General features: G+C 42.4%; 2 protein-coding genes across 5 annotated transcripts; both read right to left on the reverse strand.

Annotated features, from left to right (window-relative positions):
• Positions 1–7,762: 7,762 nt before the first annotated feature.
• On the reverse strand, positions 7,763–11,183 carry LOC127760159 (protein XRI1-like). Of its 2 annotated transcripts, none has more exons than XM_052284389.1 (8): positions 10,880–11,183; positions 9,917–9,972; positions 9,697–9,831; positions 9,142–9,230; positions 8,887–8,950; positions 8,654–8,779; positions 8,485–8,565; positions 7,763–8,404 (listed from the first exon to the last, which is right to left on the reverse strand). In XM_052284389.1, the coding sequence occupies exons 1-8, from the start codon at positions 10,909–10,911 to the stop codon at positions 8,130–8,132; spliced, it is 858 nt and encodes a 285-aa protein (XP_052140349.1). In that variant the 5' UTR covers positions 10,912–11,183; the 3' UTR covers positions 7,763–8,129. The 2 variants fall into 2 exon arrangements, with proteins under 2 accessions (XP_052140349.1, XP_052140342.1); XM_052284382.1 differs by having other exon boundaries at positions 8,654–8,812; positions 10,880–11,182.
• A 2,301-nt stretch (positions 11,184–13,484) lies between these two features.
• On the reverse strand, positions 13,485–18,340 carry LOC127779814 (small ubiquitin-related modifier 1). Of its 3 annotated transcripts, none has more exons than XM_052306727.1 (3): positions 18,110–18,327; positions 13,883–14,032; positions 13,485–13,766 (listed from the first exon to the last, which is right to left on the reverse strand). In XM_052306727.1, the coding sequence occupies exons 1-3, from the start codon at positions 18,323–18,325 to the stop codon at positions 13,698–13,700; spliced, it is 435 nt and encodes a 144-aa protein (XP_052162687.1). In that variant the 5' UTR covers positions 18,326–18,327; the 3' UTR covers positions 13,485–13,697. The 3 variants fall into 3 exon arrangements, with proteins under 3 accessions (XP_052162687.1, XP_052162695.1, XP_052162678.1); XM_052306735.1 differs by lacking the exon at positions 18,110–18,327 and adding an exon at positions 15,355–15,563; XM_052306718.1 differs by lacking the exons at positions 13,485–13,766; positions 13,883–14,032 and adding exons at positions 16,327–16,633; positions 16,732–16,881 and having other exon boundaries at positions 18,110–18,340.
• Between the last annotated feature and the right edge of the window lie 259 nt (positions 18,341–18,599).

The raw sequence follows: 18,599 nt of genomic DNA on the forward strand, positions 1-18,599 counted from the left end.
TCCCATCTATATGGATCAATTTGCCATCTACATTAATGGCCCTGTTTGGAGAAGTAGCCTAGAGTTATTTTGAGAACTATTTTTTAGCACAAGAAATAGCCCTCCAATGAAATAGCTCTCGAGCTGTTTGGATCCAAGGGCTATTTGGCCTTTAGTGCACTTTCCCAATCATAACTACCCTTTACTCTCTCTTTTTCACTAGATCTTTTGCGCATGTGTTTCGGTGTGGCCATGGATCTTTTGCATCCATTCTACCATGCCATTGTGCTCTATCACTAGGACAGGTAGAGATTGGCCATTTTATTTCATAAGCTTGTAGCATAAAGGGAGAAAACAATGGAATGCATTCCATGCAATTGAATCCACAATTTCTGAATAACAGGACATGGCACAAAATTGTCTAACAAAATGCATTCTTGCCCCTGCCGCGTCTAGCTCCATCCTCGCCGTCGCCTTGGAGGTAGGAGCCGTAGTCATGCAGATGAGGGAAATCCTCACCGGCCGGCACCTGAGAATTGAGGTCCAACGCATCTACGCCGGCGTGGGGAGGAGGAGCGTGGCCGGGGCCAGTCACCGACGACTGCGACGGCCAGACACTTGGGTCTTCGGAGAAGAAATCGAAGCCACCACCCTCCATGGAGAAGAAAACAAATCCACCAGTGTGGGGCTCGACGACGGCTCGGGTGGGGGCCGTCGGCGCCGCGATTGACGGCCGGCGAGGAGTGAGGGCGTCGACGCTGGTGGGGAGGAGGAAGTAGCAAGGGCGTGGGTGCCTGCGAGGAGTTGGGCAGCGGCGCAGGTGGGGGTCGGCGACGCGACGGAGAGGAGTAGGGGCGGCGGAGCTGGTGGGGGCAGCGGTGCGGTGGGCGATGGCCGCCGCGCCGGCGAGGAGAGGAGGCGGCGGCGGCGGCGAAATGTGAGGCGAGTGCGCGCGCAGATAAGGTAGAGAAAAGGATGTGCGGTCGTGTGGAGAGAGAGAGGCGCGGTTTTCTTTTTTTTTATCCCGTGCGCCAGGAGGGAGAGAAAAGCCACCTTTTTAAGTGGGCCCCACCCGAAATAGCTCCAATTAGCATCCCTTAGGTGGGATAGTTTTTTTGGGGCGGGTTATTTCCAAATAGCTCTCAAATAGCTCACCCTTTTGGATCTTTTTGGGCTATTTAGCTATTTGAGGGAGGGTTAAAAATATCCCTTGGATCCAAATAGGGCCATTGGTGATGCCCTTATGGAATGGAGGGAGTACAATAGTAAAATCTTTGGTTACTACTCCCTCCGTCCCATAATATAAGGGATTTTTAGTTTTTGTTTGCAACGTTTGACCACTCGTTTTATTTAAATTTATTTAAAATTATTATTTATTTTATTTGTGACTTACTTTATTATCTACAGTACTTTAAGCACAACTTTTTTTTATATTTGCAAAAAAAATGAATAAGACGAGTGGTCAAACATTACAATTAAAAACTCAAAATATCTTATGTCGGGACGGAGGGAGTATAACATGTAGGACCCACCGACCACCATCTCCTCCCTCCTCGTCTTCTTTCTTCTCTTGCCCTTTCTCTTTCTTTCTCCATAACTCCAGGGAGAAGTTCTCTCCAGATATCTTCCTTCCACTTCGTTAGGTCTTCTTCCCCAGGAACAGGTTCCCATTTCTCTTTCGTGGCAGGCAGGAGCTGGTGTCTCAGGGAGCCGGGCAGCTAGCCGGCGGGGGTAGCATCCTTGCGCGCGGATGCATACGAAGGCAACGGTGCGACGGATGCAGATGAAGGCGACGGCCGCGGTGGACGAGGATGGCGGATGCCGGCAACGGCGGTTAGCACAGCGGGCATTGGTTATGCAGGCAGCAGGCAAGGCCTAATCGATTTCTCCATGGCTAATCGTCTGAGCCACCATCTTCGGGCGGGCCCCATGACCTCTCTCTGCCTTGGGTTGTGTGTGTTGGATAGCATATGGAGAGAAGTACTGCATAACGTGAGAAACATTGTACTGAGTCTCAGGGGCTGATATATACAGAAGTACATGAGGAGAAGATAAGAAAGGATTACAGATATAAAAGAAATTTAAATAAATCAATCCTATCATAATATATTTTTAACTACAATATACTCTAACAGTGTGTGCAGCCCGGCGGTTAATTACTCGCCGGCTGGTTCTCTTTCACTCCCCCTCTTTCCTCCCTATCATCAAAATTTCTTACGTGGAGGTTTTGTCGCCGGCTATTGTACCTGCTCTCATCTAGCGGCATCATGCTTGTAATCCGCCGGAGTGGTCACTGGTTAGGCTCCGGCCAGTGCAAAAGTTGGCGTGCGCGCGCGTGGACGAGCGATCATGGGATCTTGACGCGTGGACGTGAGGATGAGTCCATTTATAGATGGCCTTTATAGATAGCGATCGAATCCCCGAGCATGCAAAGTACTGCTCCACGTGGCGCACGATTAGCTCAACAATTTTCGGCACTTCAAGGTACGTATTGGAAAAATTGTTGGGCTATCATGTGTGCTAGATAACGGAGTATCGTGATAACCTCATGTCCGGATGGAATGGGCTTCATGGAAAGGTGATGGAAAAAGTTGACCGCTGTTACATGCTTTGAGTCTCACAAAACTTGAATGGTATGTATCAAGTTTTCATTTTTAAAATGATATGATAAATTTATAATAGCGTGGATTCAATTAAGCTTTGAAAATGAGTGTTGCATGTTAAATCGTCGCCATCTCGCGGGTATGTAAATGGATACACGTGGAAAATATAGGAGCCCACCGGTTGGCTTATGTGTGGAATAAGCCAAACGACATATTTACAAACAAAAAGTAATTTGTCAATAAAACTTTTATATACATGTTCTTAGCGATCTAAAAGCAAATGCTAAAAAATAAACTTCGACCAAAAAAACCTCAAATCAACTCCAAATTTAAGGTTGAAAATTCAAATTTTGGCTGATAAGTATAAGTATAAGCGAGAAGATTAGACCGATAATCTCATATGTTTATGCTTTGTAGCGGTAATAGTCCGAATGGATTCAAAAAAATATGTAATTATACTAGCTATTGGCACTAGTAGGCTACTAGTAGTAGCCTAAAATTGCAGCCGGGATAAAGCACACTACTAATGAAAAAAAAAGGGTGGACAGGCTCTCAAAACCAAAGGAGCAACATGGTCCTTAAGGGTATGTTTGGTTGGGGAGTGTTGGGGGTTGGGAGTTTCTAGAAGGGATTAGGAGTTTAGGGATGGGGCTATTAACTGTTCTTTTTGGTTATTTTGGTCGAGAGACATAGAAGTTAGGATGGAATTGGGACGGAGAATTGAGGGAGGAACTCCCTCCTTTTCAAATATCTGGATAGGGGCTGCTAATTGGAAGGGAATTTCTCATTTATATTGCCTAAACAAATCTCAGCCATTCGTTTTCATTTAAGATCTAGTCTCCAACTAAACTACTGTCAAGTCCCATCACCTCTACTAAACAAGAGATTGTAACTAAAAATCAAATTCCCATGTTAATCTCATTATCAATTCCCTCATCTAAACTCCTAATCCTCTTCCCTCGAATTGCTAAACAAGCCATAAGGAAAATTGGAAACGAGAGGCATAGGGAATCATTAGCTAAATATTCTCTCCGTCCAAAAATAAATCAACTTATAGAGCTTGAATTTGTCCCAAAATAAATCAACGCCTACTTTCTTGCCTATCACCTACTATCTACCGATATAACTTATCTTATTAATTAGGGACATTTGGTCCATTGTCTTTCTTCCTATTTTTACAAGGGAATCTAGAGTTTGAATTTTTCAGGACAAATGGAGTACAACTAAAAAAATAAACTGTGGTAATTGATAATAGTTTCTACTCCAGTTAGTGGTAAACACCGGTGTAACTAACTACTCATATTGCTTTATTAGTGAAGGGTAACAAACTCTGACAGATAGCCAGCCCCACACCACCAGGGCAGGGATCTCGTGTGGTAGCGTGCTTACGAGGTGGTGTTGTTCGTGCCGTGTATTTTCACCTGGATATTCGCATCGTTGTTCGAGCCATCTGTCTAGATTAGTTGTTGCTGCCTATTTGCATTATGCTTGTATTCCTATTTTTGGTGCCTACATGTGATTGATCTCGTCTTTCTTTAGCCATGCTGTATCTATTCCTATTCATATTTGATCTGATCTATCGTTGATGGATACCTCTCTGAAATCTGCAGATTCATATTTGATCGGATATTCAGATTGTTGTTTGCTATATATATCTATATTAGTTCTTGTTGCTTCTTTGCACTATGCTTGTGTGTGTTGCATCCTTAACCGATTCTTGCTGACTACATCCAATAGATTAGTTTTTGTTGCATTTTGCATTATGCATCTATGCAATTGATTTGTCCAACTGACTTGCTTTACATCTTGCTTTGCTTTAGATCTTCTGCCCCAACGCTTATTGTTACTCCAATGCGGTTCGTATGTTATCTCATATATGTTTTTTAGCATTGCATTTTATGGTTTCACCAATCATTCTTCTACATGTTTAATCATTCTATCGTACGATTTCAAAGTTCTCCACTTTAGATCTCTGCGTTGCATGATTTTCTCTAGTTACATCTTGTTTATTTTATTTTGCTCAAATACAGAAAACATGCCGATAAAGGTTCCGAAACCGGTGAAAGATCCTGCCATCCTTAGCAGGGTTTCCTCAACTAGTTATAGAACTTGTTTTATATCTTCTTCTTTGGCTATTTTGGTTTCCTTGTAAACCACTTGTAAGTTAATTAGTTTTGTTACGGAAAAATGGTATGGAAAAATAGATTGCTAATCTAATATATTAATTAAATTAATTAAAAATTAAATTAATTAAACGGGAGGTTGATAATTTATTTATCTTGTTGCCTCCAAAAATCCTCATCACCTTATAAAATCCTCGTCACCCTTATATGATCATTCTCTTCCCCTTCACGATCAAATACTTTTTACTGATAACATTGTTTTCATACTGGCTAATTTGATAACTTTTTCACCATGGAAACTAGAAAAGCTCAACAGAAAGGCATGGTTTATGCATTTCATCATGAACATAGGAAAGCTAGTTTCTATATGTAGAATTGTATGACGTGCTTCTTTTTCAACACCACGAGCAGGGCATTTCTCTATGAGAATACTATATATTTCTATTTCTATCTGCATACAAGCGATGAGTGTTTGGAGGAGAAAAAACAGGGGTTATATATAAACAAGAAGTGATTCTTAACATCTGAAAGTTGAAGGTAAGCTTTCATCTTAATTAAACATAGTGGTAACTCTGCCCTAGGTTTAGTATAATTCTTACGTTCACAGATAAAATCTGCAAGCGCACAGATATACCACTGTAGCATTTCAACCGGAAATATTCAAGGTATCGAATTTTTACAGGTAACGTAAATACAGGCAAAACGATAGATAGGTTCTTCTGATGCGGTATAAGGTCGTTTAGAAAACTTAACTTTAATCCTATCGCTATGCTTCAGGCACTAGCTTGCTTGCACAGTGATCTCGAAAGCTGTCGCCACCTCTACACCAACCTCTAACGTACTGTGGGATACGCAGTAAACACCGATAACAATACCAGTAAGCTAAATAGGAACTAACTAAGAAGTATACCACACAAGATAAATCTTAGTTACTTAATTGAAATACTCTCAATTAGAGCAAAGTAATTGCTAAGGTATAAAAGAAATAGAGAGATAGCGACAATTCTGGAACTCCTCCAACTCTTTTTTCCTTACTCTCTCTCTCTTATTCTAAGTATACATAAAAGAATACAAAGAGCATCTTATAATTCAGCTCACATCACATCTACATGCTGTGAATAAAGGAGATGGGTATTTATAGGGGGAGGAAGGGTGGAGATGCTCCATGAATCTAGAGGGCATATTCATTCTCTTCTTTCCATGTGTCCTTCTGATGACGGTTGGAGCACAGGAAACGGTCACAACCGTCTTAGGAGGTAGGTAATTACCGACTTGTGAAGTTTGTAGGCTAGCTAGGCTGAGCCTGGACCTAGTTATAGGTATTTTGTTGGGTTTATGGACTCAATACTTCATTGGCTTGAATATGAATGTAATTCTTTCCCTTCTTTATATATATACACTAACACTCGTGAAAATTGTTAGAAATAAATTGTCAGGGTTACGGATAAGGCATGCCTCCTATCCTTCGACTTATGGAATATACCAACAAGGCATACCTTCACGTATACGGATTGTTCCCATAAATATCGTTTGGAATCCATTCCGAATTATGGAAAATATCTCTACGAGTCAAGCGATTTCCAAGGGCCTACTCGGAGGGAATACAATTTCTGTTATGCCGTATCAAATCACATATCCTCATATCTTTCTTGGGGTCAAGATGATCCACGCCCACAGTATAAAAGGGACCCCCTGAGAGGGGTACAAGGCATCCAATTCCATCGCCAATACACCCATCAAAGTTTACGAAGCCGGGGTACGCGGAGCCAAGTCGTCGGGAGATCTCGTTGAATCCCTCGACTACGATCTCGTCGATATCATCTGTTTCGACTACTCTCTTTGTAATACGTTCTCATCATCATCAATCCCATATAAACTGGACTAGAGCTATTACCTGACAAGGGGCCTGAACCAGTATAATCTTTGTCTTTTGTCTGCTTGATGTCGTACTTTGTAGACCATCGTTCCAACGTACCCTACTCATCCGGTCCGCGAGTATCACTCGTCGACATAAACCTACCGCTATATTGGATGTTTTATATTTTTAAATTTATACAGGTATTGACGACGCAAATTTGGTATTTAACAGTCGACAACATACTTGGCCACAAGTGCCTTATGCATAGACATGAATAATGGCTTGTAGTAGTTGCCTTCTCCTTCATAAAGCTATGTTCGGTTAATCCCCGAGAGCGAGGGATTGGACGAGATTTATTCCACACCTATTGTGGTGTGGAATTATTCCCCCTTAAACCCCTCCAATCCCCTTCAATCCCCTACAAACCTAACGCCATGTTTCGTTTGGAGGGGATTGGAGGGAACTGAGGGGGGATAATTCCATACCACAATAGGGTGTGGAATAAATCCCATCCAATCCCTCTCTCACAGGGATTAACCGAACAAGGGAATCCCCTCCAATCTTATTATGTGGGTGATCTGAACACTATCTTGCTACTGGGAGGATGAATATACCCAGATTACGTTCCTGGTAATCGGCAGGTGAGAGAGAATAACCTCTCAACTTTGCGAGGTAGAGAGGTTTAACTCCAGTCCGCAAACAATCGTGTATCTTGCCGCTGGTGAGGTTGAGGTGTGCATTGTCTTCGTGAACTTCTTGGATAAGGGTCATAAGGCGACCAACGGTTGCTCTATCCAATAAGTAAAGGGACCTGCTCGAAGTAATCACACAGTTTCATGATGCCCTTGGAAGAAGGTGCTCAACCTGAAACGGAACCACGTCTACTTCATGAAGAATTTCAGGGAAAACGACGGGGATCTCTGCATCTACGACCTCGATGAACAGACGCTGGACATTGTTCGAGTTCATGATCGCGACTTGGATCTCAAGAGCACTAAACCATTCTGGATTGTACCTCCCTCACACTAGTTAAATACTAGTATACTATTCATCAATTAGGAGTAATTATATTGTGATATTAATGGAGCAATTTTAATTATCAGTTCAGGTATCTGAACATGAACAGTATGTGCTGAAAATGCTTCAAGCAGTAAAATCGTACGGTTAGACTTCAGGATATGGAGTTTGCGGCAGAGATGTACGTAGCTATGAAGCTGATCTTGCAAAATATAATCTCACCAAACCAATATGTCCACAATTACTGACTTATCTGATTACATCAACTTTCCCCCTTCAACCAAGAACCAAAAAAGCAGCACACTTTGCCACTGCCACACCCTGCCTACACACTCTATTATCATACTATCTCACACTAACCAAGCAAGTACAGGCAAAGAAGTTCCGAAGAGGGGACAATGGAAGAAATAAAGTGAAAAAAAAATGGCTAACAATATTCCAACAAGGGCATGCATTTCCTTGGCCACAAAACATTGACACAACCCAATATATCAGAAATGCATGGTACAAGGACCATATTGGCACCATATATGCATACCATTGACCTAATTAACCTCTAGTTCTTGTGATTGTGATACTGCCCTTTCCTCCTTCTGTATGAATCTTTGTCTTGTGGACTACAGGCTTCCCGGAAATAGCTGAAGTCTGATAGGAGAGCTGCTCCTCGTCGATCTTGTGCTTTATCTTGTATGGGGGCGGGGCGTGGATCCTCTGATTGATATCATGCAATGTGACATCACCATGAAAACCGCATGGCTTGATAAGCTCGAAAGGATAGACGACTGATGTTTTCACCTTTCTTGCTCTAATAATATTTTTTCCAGCTGTCAACCAAAGGATAACATATGAGTTTATGGATCATAAGGGGGCAGAAACATGGCAAATATGCTAGAATTGGGTATACCTTTCAGAGGTGTTGGTCGAGCTTGCACAGTGTTCTTCTGGACTGTGTTGCCCTGCTCCCGAGACGAAGAATTTTTGTGCACTGTAAAACAAAGTAGAGAACACACTCTAGTGTCATGCAACAAATAGAAGTACTGAAATTCTGGGAACAGAAGTTTGTTTACACTAACCGGAAAGATTGGCTTCTTCCATGGCCACAGCAGGACTACTCAAATGAACGGACATATCTTCAGGCAGGCATTGAGGCTCACTCTCTTGTGGTGAACAATCTACTAGCCATTCTTCTGGTAGTTCCTCTGTCCCATCACAGTTTAATAAACACTGATCACCTGGAGTCATCTCTAGAATTAAGAGTGGAGATAAATCAACCCAATCTAGCATAACAGACATGGTGGAGATATACCAGAGAAACCCAAATTCAATTGAAGATTTTCCGATAGTCCATCTGCTGCCGTAGCACAATCCATCTACACATAACAAGAGTACAAGACTATCACATTGATGGATTTAAAACACCAAGTTAATGTATTTGATCATTGCTTTGACAAGCCTTGCAACCCAGAAGTATTAATCTGTATTTAAATTCATTTTTCATGGACTTTTTCTAAGACGATTAGTGGACTTAACTTCATATTAGAACATTAGACTTGGTATATACCTCAACATTGTCTGAACAGAACTGCAGCATGCGTCTTCGTTTAGCTTGTAAAGTTTCCTTTCCTTCATCAAAATCCTTGACAATGATATCTGCATACATGTTCACATAAGGACATCAAACAAAAGCACCGCTTGGTATGCACCAAAAGGTGAGATAAGATAGAACTATTATTGATTTGTTTCGATTGGAGATGGTGACCAAGATTACAAGTGTAATGCAATGTTCTAATTTCAAGTGATTGTTTAAATCAAGCCTCAGGAAGGCAAATAACAAGGAAAGATATTTGTCCAATGTTCGGTGTACACAGAAGATGGTATTATCTACAACTCTGCTTGTATATAGAAACACAACCAAATATGTGTGTCAATGATATTATTAGGAAGCAGAAGGGCATTAAAATTACTAAGTGGCAAATGTGTCTTAAGACTGATTGTAGAAACGTGCTAGGGACTTCAGAGATAAATGGTGGCAGCTATTTTTGACAGTGCAATATATTGGCGGTTAATGATAACTATGAAGTGTTGCATCATACATACAAGAAAAGAAATCCTTTACCTCCTATATCACAGAACTGAAAATCTATGTCTGTACAATGTTTTATTGGAGTTTGCTCATCAAACATGGTCCAAGCATCACCGGCATTCTGATTTGCTTCACTCCACAAACAGCTAGATGGATCTGCAGCTTCTTCTGAAATCAGACAAATTGTTCAGCACTATCCTTTTGCAGGGGGGAGCTGAAGGACATAACTTCTGATGAAAAGTACGGTGCATACCAGCAAGCAAATCTTTCTGCAGATCATACTCCTGACTTTGCCATCCCCACATTTCACTGTACAATGTTCCACATTGAAGGCGCCGTTATGAATAATTACTCGAGTAAAAAAAGTTATAAAAACGTCAAATAAATGAGTGGGATACAGAGCATATATCTTTGCACATCTTATGATTTAGAGGACTTTCAATGTCAACTAAAAAAATGCATCCAATGTTCAACTAAGACTGTTACACCTATGGAGTGCTGTATGAATCAGCAACCAACAATTACAAATAGCAAACGCAAAGCTTTCATCCTGTGAACCGCATTACAGGGGTTTTTGCTGTAGAACACAAGAATGTTCAGAAAACTCAGATTGCAGACTAGTGGAGGGCAAAGCTATGAGACAAAAGCTAAACATTGGCAATCTAAAAGATAAAAAAAGGAAATCTTTGATGTTGGGCAGGGATATCCAATCAAATGCCTAAACGAGAGCAAGTTAAAAGCACAAGAATGCTTTCATCACTAGCATTCCTTACAAAAATCATGAACAACCAGCCACTAGGGTTTAGCAGCAAAAGCAACCAAGTAACAACATTTAACTGCAACGAACTGAGACACAGTACACACCACAAAAAGAGCAAAAGATACAACAAAGCTTCCAACGAAAGAATTCCACGGGTACTTTCTCCCAGAATTCGAAGTCTCCTTTCCCGGCTCTTAACATCACATCACGCCATAAAGATTAGGAAGAAAAAAAGAAGGGCAGCAGAGTTGGTACTAATCCCGCTCCCCCAACCAACAACCGTACCAGAGAAAGCGAAATTAGGGATCAACGAGGACAAAAAACTAAAGCGAAGACAGAATCAAATCGACAAAAATCGCAATTCCATCCCCCTCCCAATCCACCAATCAAAAAACCACCGCCTTTCCCACCCGCGCAATCATCCCGAATCACGCGAAGCACCCCCAAAGAGCTCACCTCTGATCATCAATGGCGCCCCCGAATTCCATCCTCGCCGAGCAAGAACGCGACGGGTTGGATCCAAGATTCGCGCTCTCCACTCACCCCGCCATGGACAGGTGTAAAGAGCAAGAAATCGGAGCAATCCGGACAGAGACGGGACGACAGCAGCGGAGAGAGCGGAGAGGAAGAAGAAACTGGGAGATGGAGACCGGAGAGGAGGGAGTGGGCAGTGGGCAGTTTGCAGTTTCTTTCACCGCTCTCTCTGTGCATGTCTCTTTCTCACTCTGGACTCCGAGCCAGCAAAATGCTTAAACAAGTCCAAAAAACTTCTCCTTTTTTATCTCTCTCTCTCTCTCTCTCACCTCTCCATCTCCAATGTGACTGCACAAGGGCACGGAGACCGACAAAAAAAACAAAACAAAAGGAGGAGGAGTAGTACTCCAGTAGTGACAGATTGGATTATTAGATTATGACTAATCTAATTGCTACCCCGTTTAGATCAGATGGTCGTGACAGATTAACAAAGTGGTTAGAGGTTAAAGAAGCTGTTAAACAACTGCTTCACTGGAGTGGCTTGTGACAGAAGGAAGGAAGCGGGTCAAATTGCCCCACACACACACATGCTGGGTTAAATCCAAAGCTGCTTTATATAGAAACGTAAAGAAAAAGCCGGATTGAAACGTATATAAAAATTATCCGAAATTTTATTTTTGGACCTGATTTAATGATGGTGCGTAAATGGATGCTCGGCATTTTTGGTATGGTTGTGTATCTCGTCACAGGGACGTGCAAGATCTGTTAAATGTTTTTTTTATTAATGGCAAAAAAAACAAGCAAAACAGTTAATGCATTAACTGAGGGGGAAGCAGGACGAACGGGTAGATCGCTGCCATTGAATACGGGGACCTGAGGCTTCATGTGACCCGGAGCATTCAACCCTCACCTCATCCATTTGCTACAGTGCAGCCCCACTACCAGAGGCTGACATGTGGGGCACAGCCTGGGTGGCCCACATGTCAGAGAGATTTGCATTGTTAATCTGCTGTGTTAATTAAGCTTAATCTGGTGCTAGTAGAAAAGGTAGAAAATTACGGTGGCTAAAGACGAAAGCAAGGGGAGGTTAAGGGGGGGTGCACATGGGAGGATAATGGCGAGAAGAGTAAATTCTAAGAATGTCAGCTCTCTGATTTGTCAGATGAGATTAAAATTTAGGGGGGCTATATTAAAGATTAAGACGAGATAAAAAGGCGAGGTTAACATGGCGCACGATCCGTCTTAGCGGGATCCATCCACCGTGAATTCGTGATCCGCATGTTTTAGTTTTTGCAACTTGTGCAAGTCAACAAATCTAAAAAGCTTTAATGTGCAGGATTTGGATCTTGATCTCGCCCACTAATCACAGATCTGTTTGCAAGCGAGGTAACAGGACCATCGATCGTACCGTGGATCGATCGGCCGCGTGTTTGTCACGCCATCCCGGTCTCATGACCAAATGGTCTATATTAATAGATCAATAACTATCAGCTCTAAAAAGTTCCAGTTTGATTAATCCTAGTTGCAAAACAGATCTGTACAACAAATTCGTGCAGATTTATTCTCAGTAGCATTACCAACTGATGAGCCAGCGTACAAGGATTCGTCTCGTTAGCAGCATAATAAAGACGAAATACACTCGTTAGTGTATTCCCAACCCAATAACTAGGATGGTGTCCAAATCATTAAATAAGTTACCACCTAGAAGAAAACATAATGTGGCAAGTGAATAAATGAGGAAAGAGAAAGAAACCATGTCTTGTATAAGACATGATTTCTATACAATAAGTAGCATTAAATTGAAGTATGAAATAGTGGTGTTTGCATTGGAAGAGTTGTGTCTAGTACAACATCCCATACTTCGTGTGAGATAAGTAGCATTAAATTGAAGTATGAAATAGTGGTGTTTGCATTGGAAGAGTTGTGTCTAGTACTAGTTTCTTGATGATGTGGACTTTATGGAAACCATGTCTAGTGTTATGGGTTGGGCTGCCCTTAGAGCAAGTTTAATAATATAGCCAACTACTAACTCTAATTTATCTATAGCCAATCTAATAGCTCATTCATACAATAGTTACATAGTACACTATATAGCCAATCTAATAGCTCATTCATACAATAGTTACATAGTACACTATTAATATCTGGTCCCACCTATCATACACACCCTGCGTTTTGGAGTCCGTGCTGCAGCTGGCTACAAATCTGTAGCCCGCTGCCAATCTCTCTCCTTATTTATCTCTTTAAAATATGTCTTATTTATCTCTTTAAAATATGTTTAAAATATGTTTAAGGCTGGTTCAGAGCCTGCTATTGTACCTGCTGTTAGTAAAGCGATGCTGAAACAAACAGAGATGATTGCAGTAGCAGGAAATATTCCCATGGTAACAGCGCGATAATCAGGGTGAAATCCAACAGTTAACACGTGCAGCGCACGAATTCCGAGGAGGCAGTAACACAAAAACTGAGAGTCAATCTCCCGGCACTCAACGGACGAACGTACACGGGACAGAACGGACGGTCAGCAAAGCAAAACAAAAGCATGCAGCTTCGAGGAGCTAAAAAACAATCAGCGTATCATCGGGAGTACCAGCAAAGGATGGATAAATTAGGCGATGGATTAACACACCAAAGTACCAAGTCTCGCTAAACAAAGCCACCCTAATGTCCTTCAGCTGGGGCACAGGACCAAAAGATTCACAAGTTCTTTAGACTAGTTTCATGTCCTCTAGACTGACTGGCTCTAACAAGGCAGAAAATAGTAATGCGGTTGCATTGTTGCAACAGCTTCATATGAGCTCTAGGCAGGCAGAGAGCCCCCAGTCTGGTGAAGCATGGCGTCAATCTCGTCGCCGTCTTCCATCTCGAGCTGAAATCAAACAGTTTGCAGTGGTAAAAAAGCATCAGCTATAGCTCTGGGTTTTAGGGAAGGCAGTATTTGCATCAGCTCATTGTTTAGAGAAGGCAGTATGGTATATCACGCACCTGGTCAGGGGTCTGCTCAGCATTGAGCCTACGACCATCAAACAGGAAGGCAATAGATTTGATATCCACGGACTGGCGATCACAGTAGGCGTTCATCAGCTTCTTCAGTTGGGTTGATCTCTTGATACGAAAGAACACCTCGTTGCCGTCCTACAGCACAAGGAATGATAAGGTTTTATGGCGCCAAAACATAAAATGCACTTTACTAACAAAAGAAAAAAAAATCTGGCAACATCTCATCATCGCAAACAAATAAATGCATTGTTTTCAATTTCCAGCATAGTGACTCAATTGATAAATGATTCAACTTCAAAGTTGATGCAAATTTATCAGTGATCTAAAACTTTTGAATTGAAGTATAATATCCTATTAGCACACAACCACAAACAAATGCATATTCTCAAATTCTTGCCATTATATTTTATCTGGACACTCAGAAATTGAGAATTGTCTGCAACCTATGATATGCTTGCAACTAGCAAGTCTCCCCTTTATGAGTATTTAACACAAAAGAACTCAGCCCTGGTACATGAAAATGTCCTATAAGGCAGTATTTGACAAAAACCATATTAACAATTCCAGACAGAAAATGCAACAGGCATACACAGATCAGATTTGCTCTGAATATCATTACAATTAACTAGCCAAAGGATGTGCATGTTGTAAGAATGCTACTGGATTAAAAGAAATTCCTCTCACAAGTTTGTTCTGTATATGAACACAGAAGTTGTGTGCCTATGACTCAGATGTTCGAGAATGCCAGAGTCTAAATCGAGAATGCAACTAACTAGGGTTTAAACTAATTATGATCAACGCTGTATGAAGGAGATACTGAGCAATGAAACATCCCATTTGGCTTCAACAAATTGTTCTGTATCGCTGAACAAAAACTCCTTTCAGCCATTGCGAACTAAGAGAGTATGATACCCACCAGCATCAACTAAAACATCATAGGAACTGATAATCTGAATGAAAATTCAACTAAATTATCATGTATACTCGGAACAAAAAATCATAAGAGAGTACCATATCAAGGTTAACGCCTCAAACAAAATTACCAATGATCAAGAGTAAGTTGTATTGGACTGGAATTTTTACTGATGATAAACAACCCCTATGTGCTTAACCAATTCTCCCATCATGTAGGAGTACCTCGCTGCTAGAAACTCAAAGGTGGGCCATGCCCTAGCACAAATCGATCGATAATTCCTACGGCTAAAACTTCCTCTTCTACCCAAACTTATATCAAACAACGCCCAAATAGGGAATTGAAATTCCAACCTACAAACCCTAAGACCACATCACAACGCGATTCCGATCGCGATTTCGATCGCAAGAGAAGACGCCCCATAATCCCTACAAAGGAAGCGAACACATTCACATCTAGATAGAATCGACGCGATTCCGATCACGCAATCAACCCCGCCACGGGATCGCTCCATCCCAGGTGAAGGGGCAGGAGGAAAACGCACCTGTCCCTTGACCTTGAGGTTGATGTGGGCGCCGCCGCCCTCTCCCCCCGCCGGCTTCTTCTCATCCTCCCCCGCGGGCGACGACATCTTCACGGGAAGGAAGCGAGAGATTGATCCGATTCTAACCTAGCTCTTTCTCGAGAGAGGAAGAATTTTGGGGTTCGATGCGTCGCCGGAGAGGTTGGGGGAGGAGAAGTGGATAGCCAGCGGCGGAGAGGATCTTATATAGTGCGGCCGCGAAGTCCAAGAGTTCTCTCAGGTCGGCCTCGGTTTGCACGCGGGCTCTCGCATGTGGGCCGCGCCTCTGCGACTACCTGGGCCTCCTGCTACCTGGGCCCCCTGCCTAGTGGGCCCGCTGCCTTCTTGCGTCACTTCTACGCGCAGCAGGTCAAAAGGACGTGGGCCCCTAGGGCTGGCTCTTTTTGTTGGCAGAGGTTATCCACTTATCCTCTACTTTAATGTTTTTGCCTTTTTTTAAAATATATATATATATTCGCCTGTGACTATTGGTCATGTATCCATCCACTTTACAGTAACGTGTTGTAATATTCTCGATTTTTTTTGTTGTATGAAATTAAACTTTCATAAGTGTTGATGAACAACACAGATCAGCCAAATTGGATATCAACGGAGAGAATGACAGGTTTAAGGAATCGGTTTACACATAAAAAATGGGCTGATGCCCACAACATACCTCAATCTTATTCTCTAATCACTCATCTTTTGCTCTCCTTAAGCACAACAGACAGAACACAGCAGAGACGAGAAGCTCCTCATCAAGTTGCAGTTTTAACCATACCTTGAGGCTTCAGGTGTAGTATGCCAATGCTTTCATTGTTCCTGCTGCAGGTTCGATTATCTGACCACTCGCTGCACGATCGGAATATTACAAACAGAAAAGGTACAAGCTAGCAGTAAATCACTTAAAATGTGCTGTGCCACGAAACACACAGCAGAATGAACAGCAAATGATGCAAAAGAAAACATGCCAAGCACCAGCAACGATGGACATATTAGGGTATGGATAAACGAGTCATAACAGCCGAAGTACCAAAATATTTTTGCCAAACAAAGCTCTTCTAATGTCCTTCAGCTATGGCACAGGACCAAAGCCTCACAAGTTCTTTTAGGCTTCTTTTTTTTCATGTACTTCTAGATATTGAGCCGACTAAAGGCACAATTTTACGAGGCTGCAAGAACTCCTAAGCTTCTAGGCAGGCAGGCAGCCTCCAGTCTGGTGGAGCATGGCGTCGATCTCGTCCCCGTCTTCCATCTCGAGCTGAAACAGTTTGCAATGGTCATCAGTAATGGATTGGTGATGATTTGCTAGGCTCCGCAAATACTGAATTGAGTATGAAGAGAAGATAAGCTACGCACCTCGTCAGGGGTCTGCTCGCCACGGAGCCTACGACCATCAAATAGGAATGCAATAGCATTCATATCCACAGACTGACGGTCACAATAGGCGTTCATCAGCTTCTTCAGCTGCGTAGATCTCTTGATGCGGAAGAATACCTCGTTCCCATCCTACAGAACAAAGGAAATTGTTAACAAATCGAGCACAAAAAAACACAACTATTGTCAAATAATTTCTCATTCGAGAGTGCTGCATAACCAAAATATCATGTACAGAGGAAATTCTGATGCTCAAGGGGAAAAAAACAAAGGCATCTGAAGTTATGGTCTCTAGACTTGACTGTAACTTGTAAGATACGTATTTCTACTGTAAACTGATATATTTAACAAAGTACGCTCTCGATTGTGCCACACTTTTCAGGAAGCAAAAGATTAGCCCATTACTGAAAAATGCAGTACGACAACGTTCAGAACAATAGTTGCATGCAACAAAAACATACAATCTGTTGAAATGAATGAGCGAGTGATTCTTCCAACTATTGCTACAAATTCAATAGACCAGCATACACATTAGCATGAACAACAGAAGAGTTAGTGAAGGTAGTATTAACCATACAATCCCCACAGTTCATAAAACCCACAGTAAGTTTTTACAAGGAATACTGACCACATTTTTACAAGATATCATACAAGTTAAAGAATGGAAGATGGATACTAATTTGCAAACTCTAGCAGATTAAACGAGCAATACTGACCATATTTTTCATCTTGTTTGCTGAAAAGTTAGCATTTTTATGGCAAAAATCAAAAATCAAAATTTCAGTGTCCTCAGATTGCTGGCATCAAACTGAGTTTATGTACCCTACACTAGCAGTGTTACAGAGTTAACATTATTGTCAAATCATCTAAAAGATGTTGCTGCAAACTTAGGATGAAAGTAATCCAAGTTCAAATCCTTCCATAAATAAAACCCTTATCCATAAACTCCGTGAGACTACCAAGCGCTGATGATGCTCATTCAACTAAATACGAATTCCCATTATAAATCCACAGGAAACTCATCACTCAACAACCTAACAAAAGATCGATTCATGCATAAATTGAACTTCACACTAGCATCAGCACAACATAAAACAAAACGTTCCCTATCTGGACGAATCAAGCAAAGTCAAACCATCGAACCAAGTGCTTGGTCGCAGCCACGCTAATAGCTCCGCAAAGCAATCCGAATCCATCGCCGAACATAACAACCGCCTACTATATCGCTTGCGGGCTTACCAATCGAACCTAACCCTCAAATCTCAATTCTACAATCCATACATCCACTACGGAACAAACTTACTCCTATGTACTACTGGATAATAAGGCTACGAGTTTGAGAGCAAGAAGAGAGGCAGACCTGTCCCTTGACCTTGAGGTTGATGTGGGCGCCGCCGCCCTCTCCCCCCGCCGGCTTCTTGTCCTCCTCCCCGGCGGCCGACATCTCGCACGCTCGCTCGCTCGCACGCGCGGCCCAACGCTGGATCACGCTTGAGCTGTGGTGGCACTGGCGAGAGGAAGGAGACGACGACGACCCTGTGCTGGTGCTGGTGCAGGGGCGGACGCGATGGCTCATATAGCGCGGCGTCTCAGAAGCGCATTTAATAAGTCGGCGTCACGTCCGGATCTATCCTGCGGGGGGGAACCCTGTGGGCCGCGCCGGATTGGCCGGCGGTGTCCGGGGCGCCGGATCGCGTGTGGCCCGCGGGCCTCGGGTGTGGGCCCCGCGTAACCCCCGCCGCGTACTTTGCACGCGGACCGGGTCAAGCCAAGCACCCCGCCCGTTTCTCCGTTTTTTAATGGAAAAAAAGTTGTGGTGTTTTTTTTTTTATTTTTTTTTTTGCTGCACA

The sequence above is a fragment of the Oryza glaberrima genome, chromosome 1 (genome assembly GCF_000147395.1).
Source record: "Oryza glaberrima chromosome 1, OglaRS2, whole genome shotgun sequence".
NCBI classification, from domain to species: Eukaryota; Viridiplantae; Streptophyta; class Magnoliopsida; order Poales; family Poaceae; genus Oryza; species Oryza glaberrima.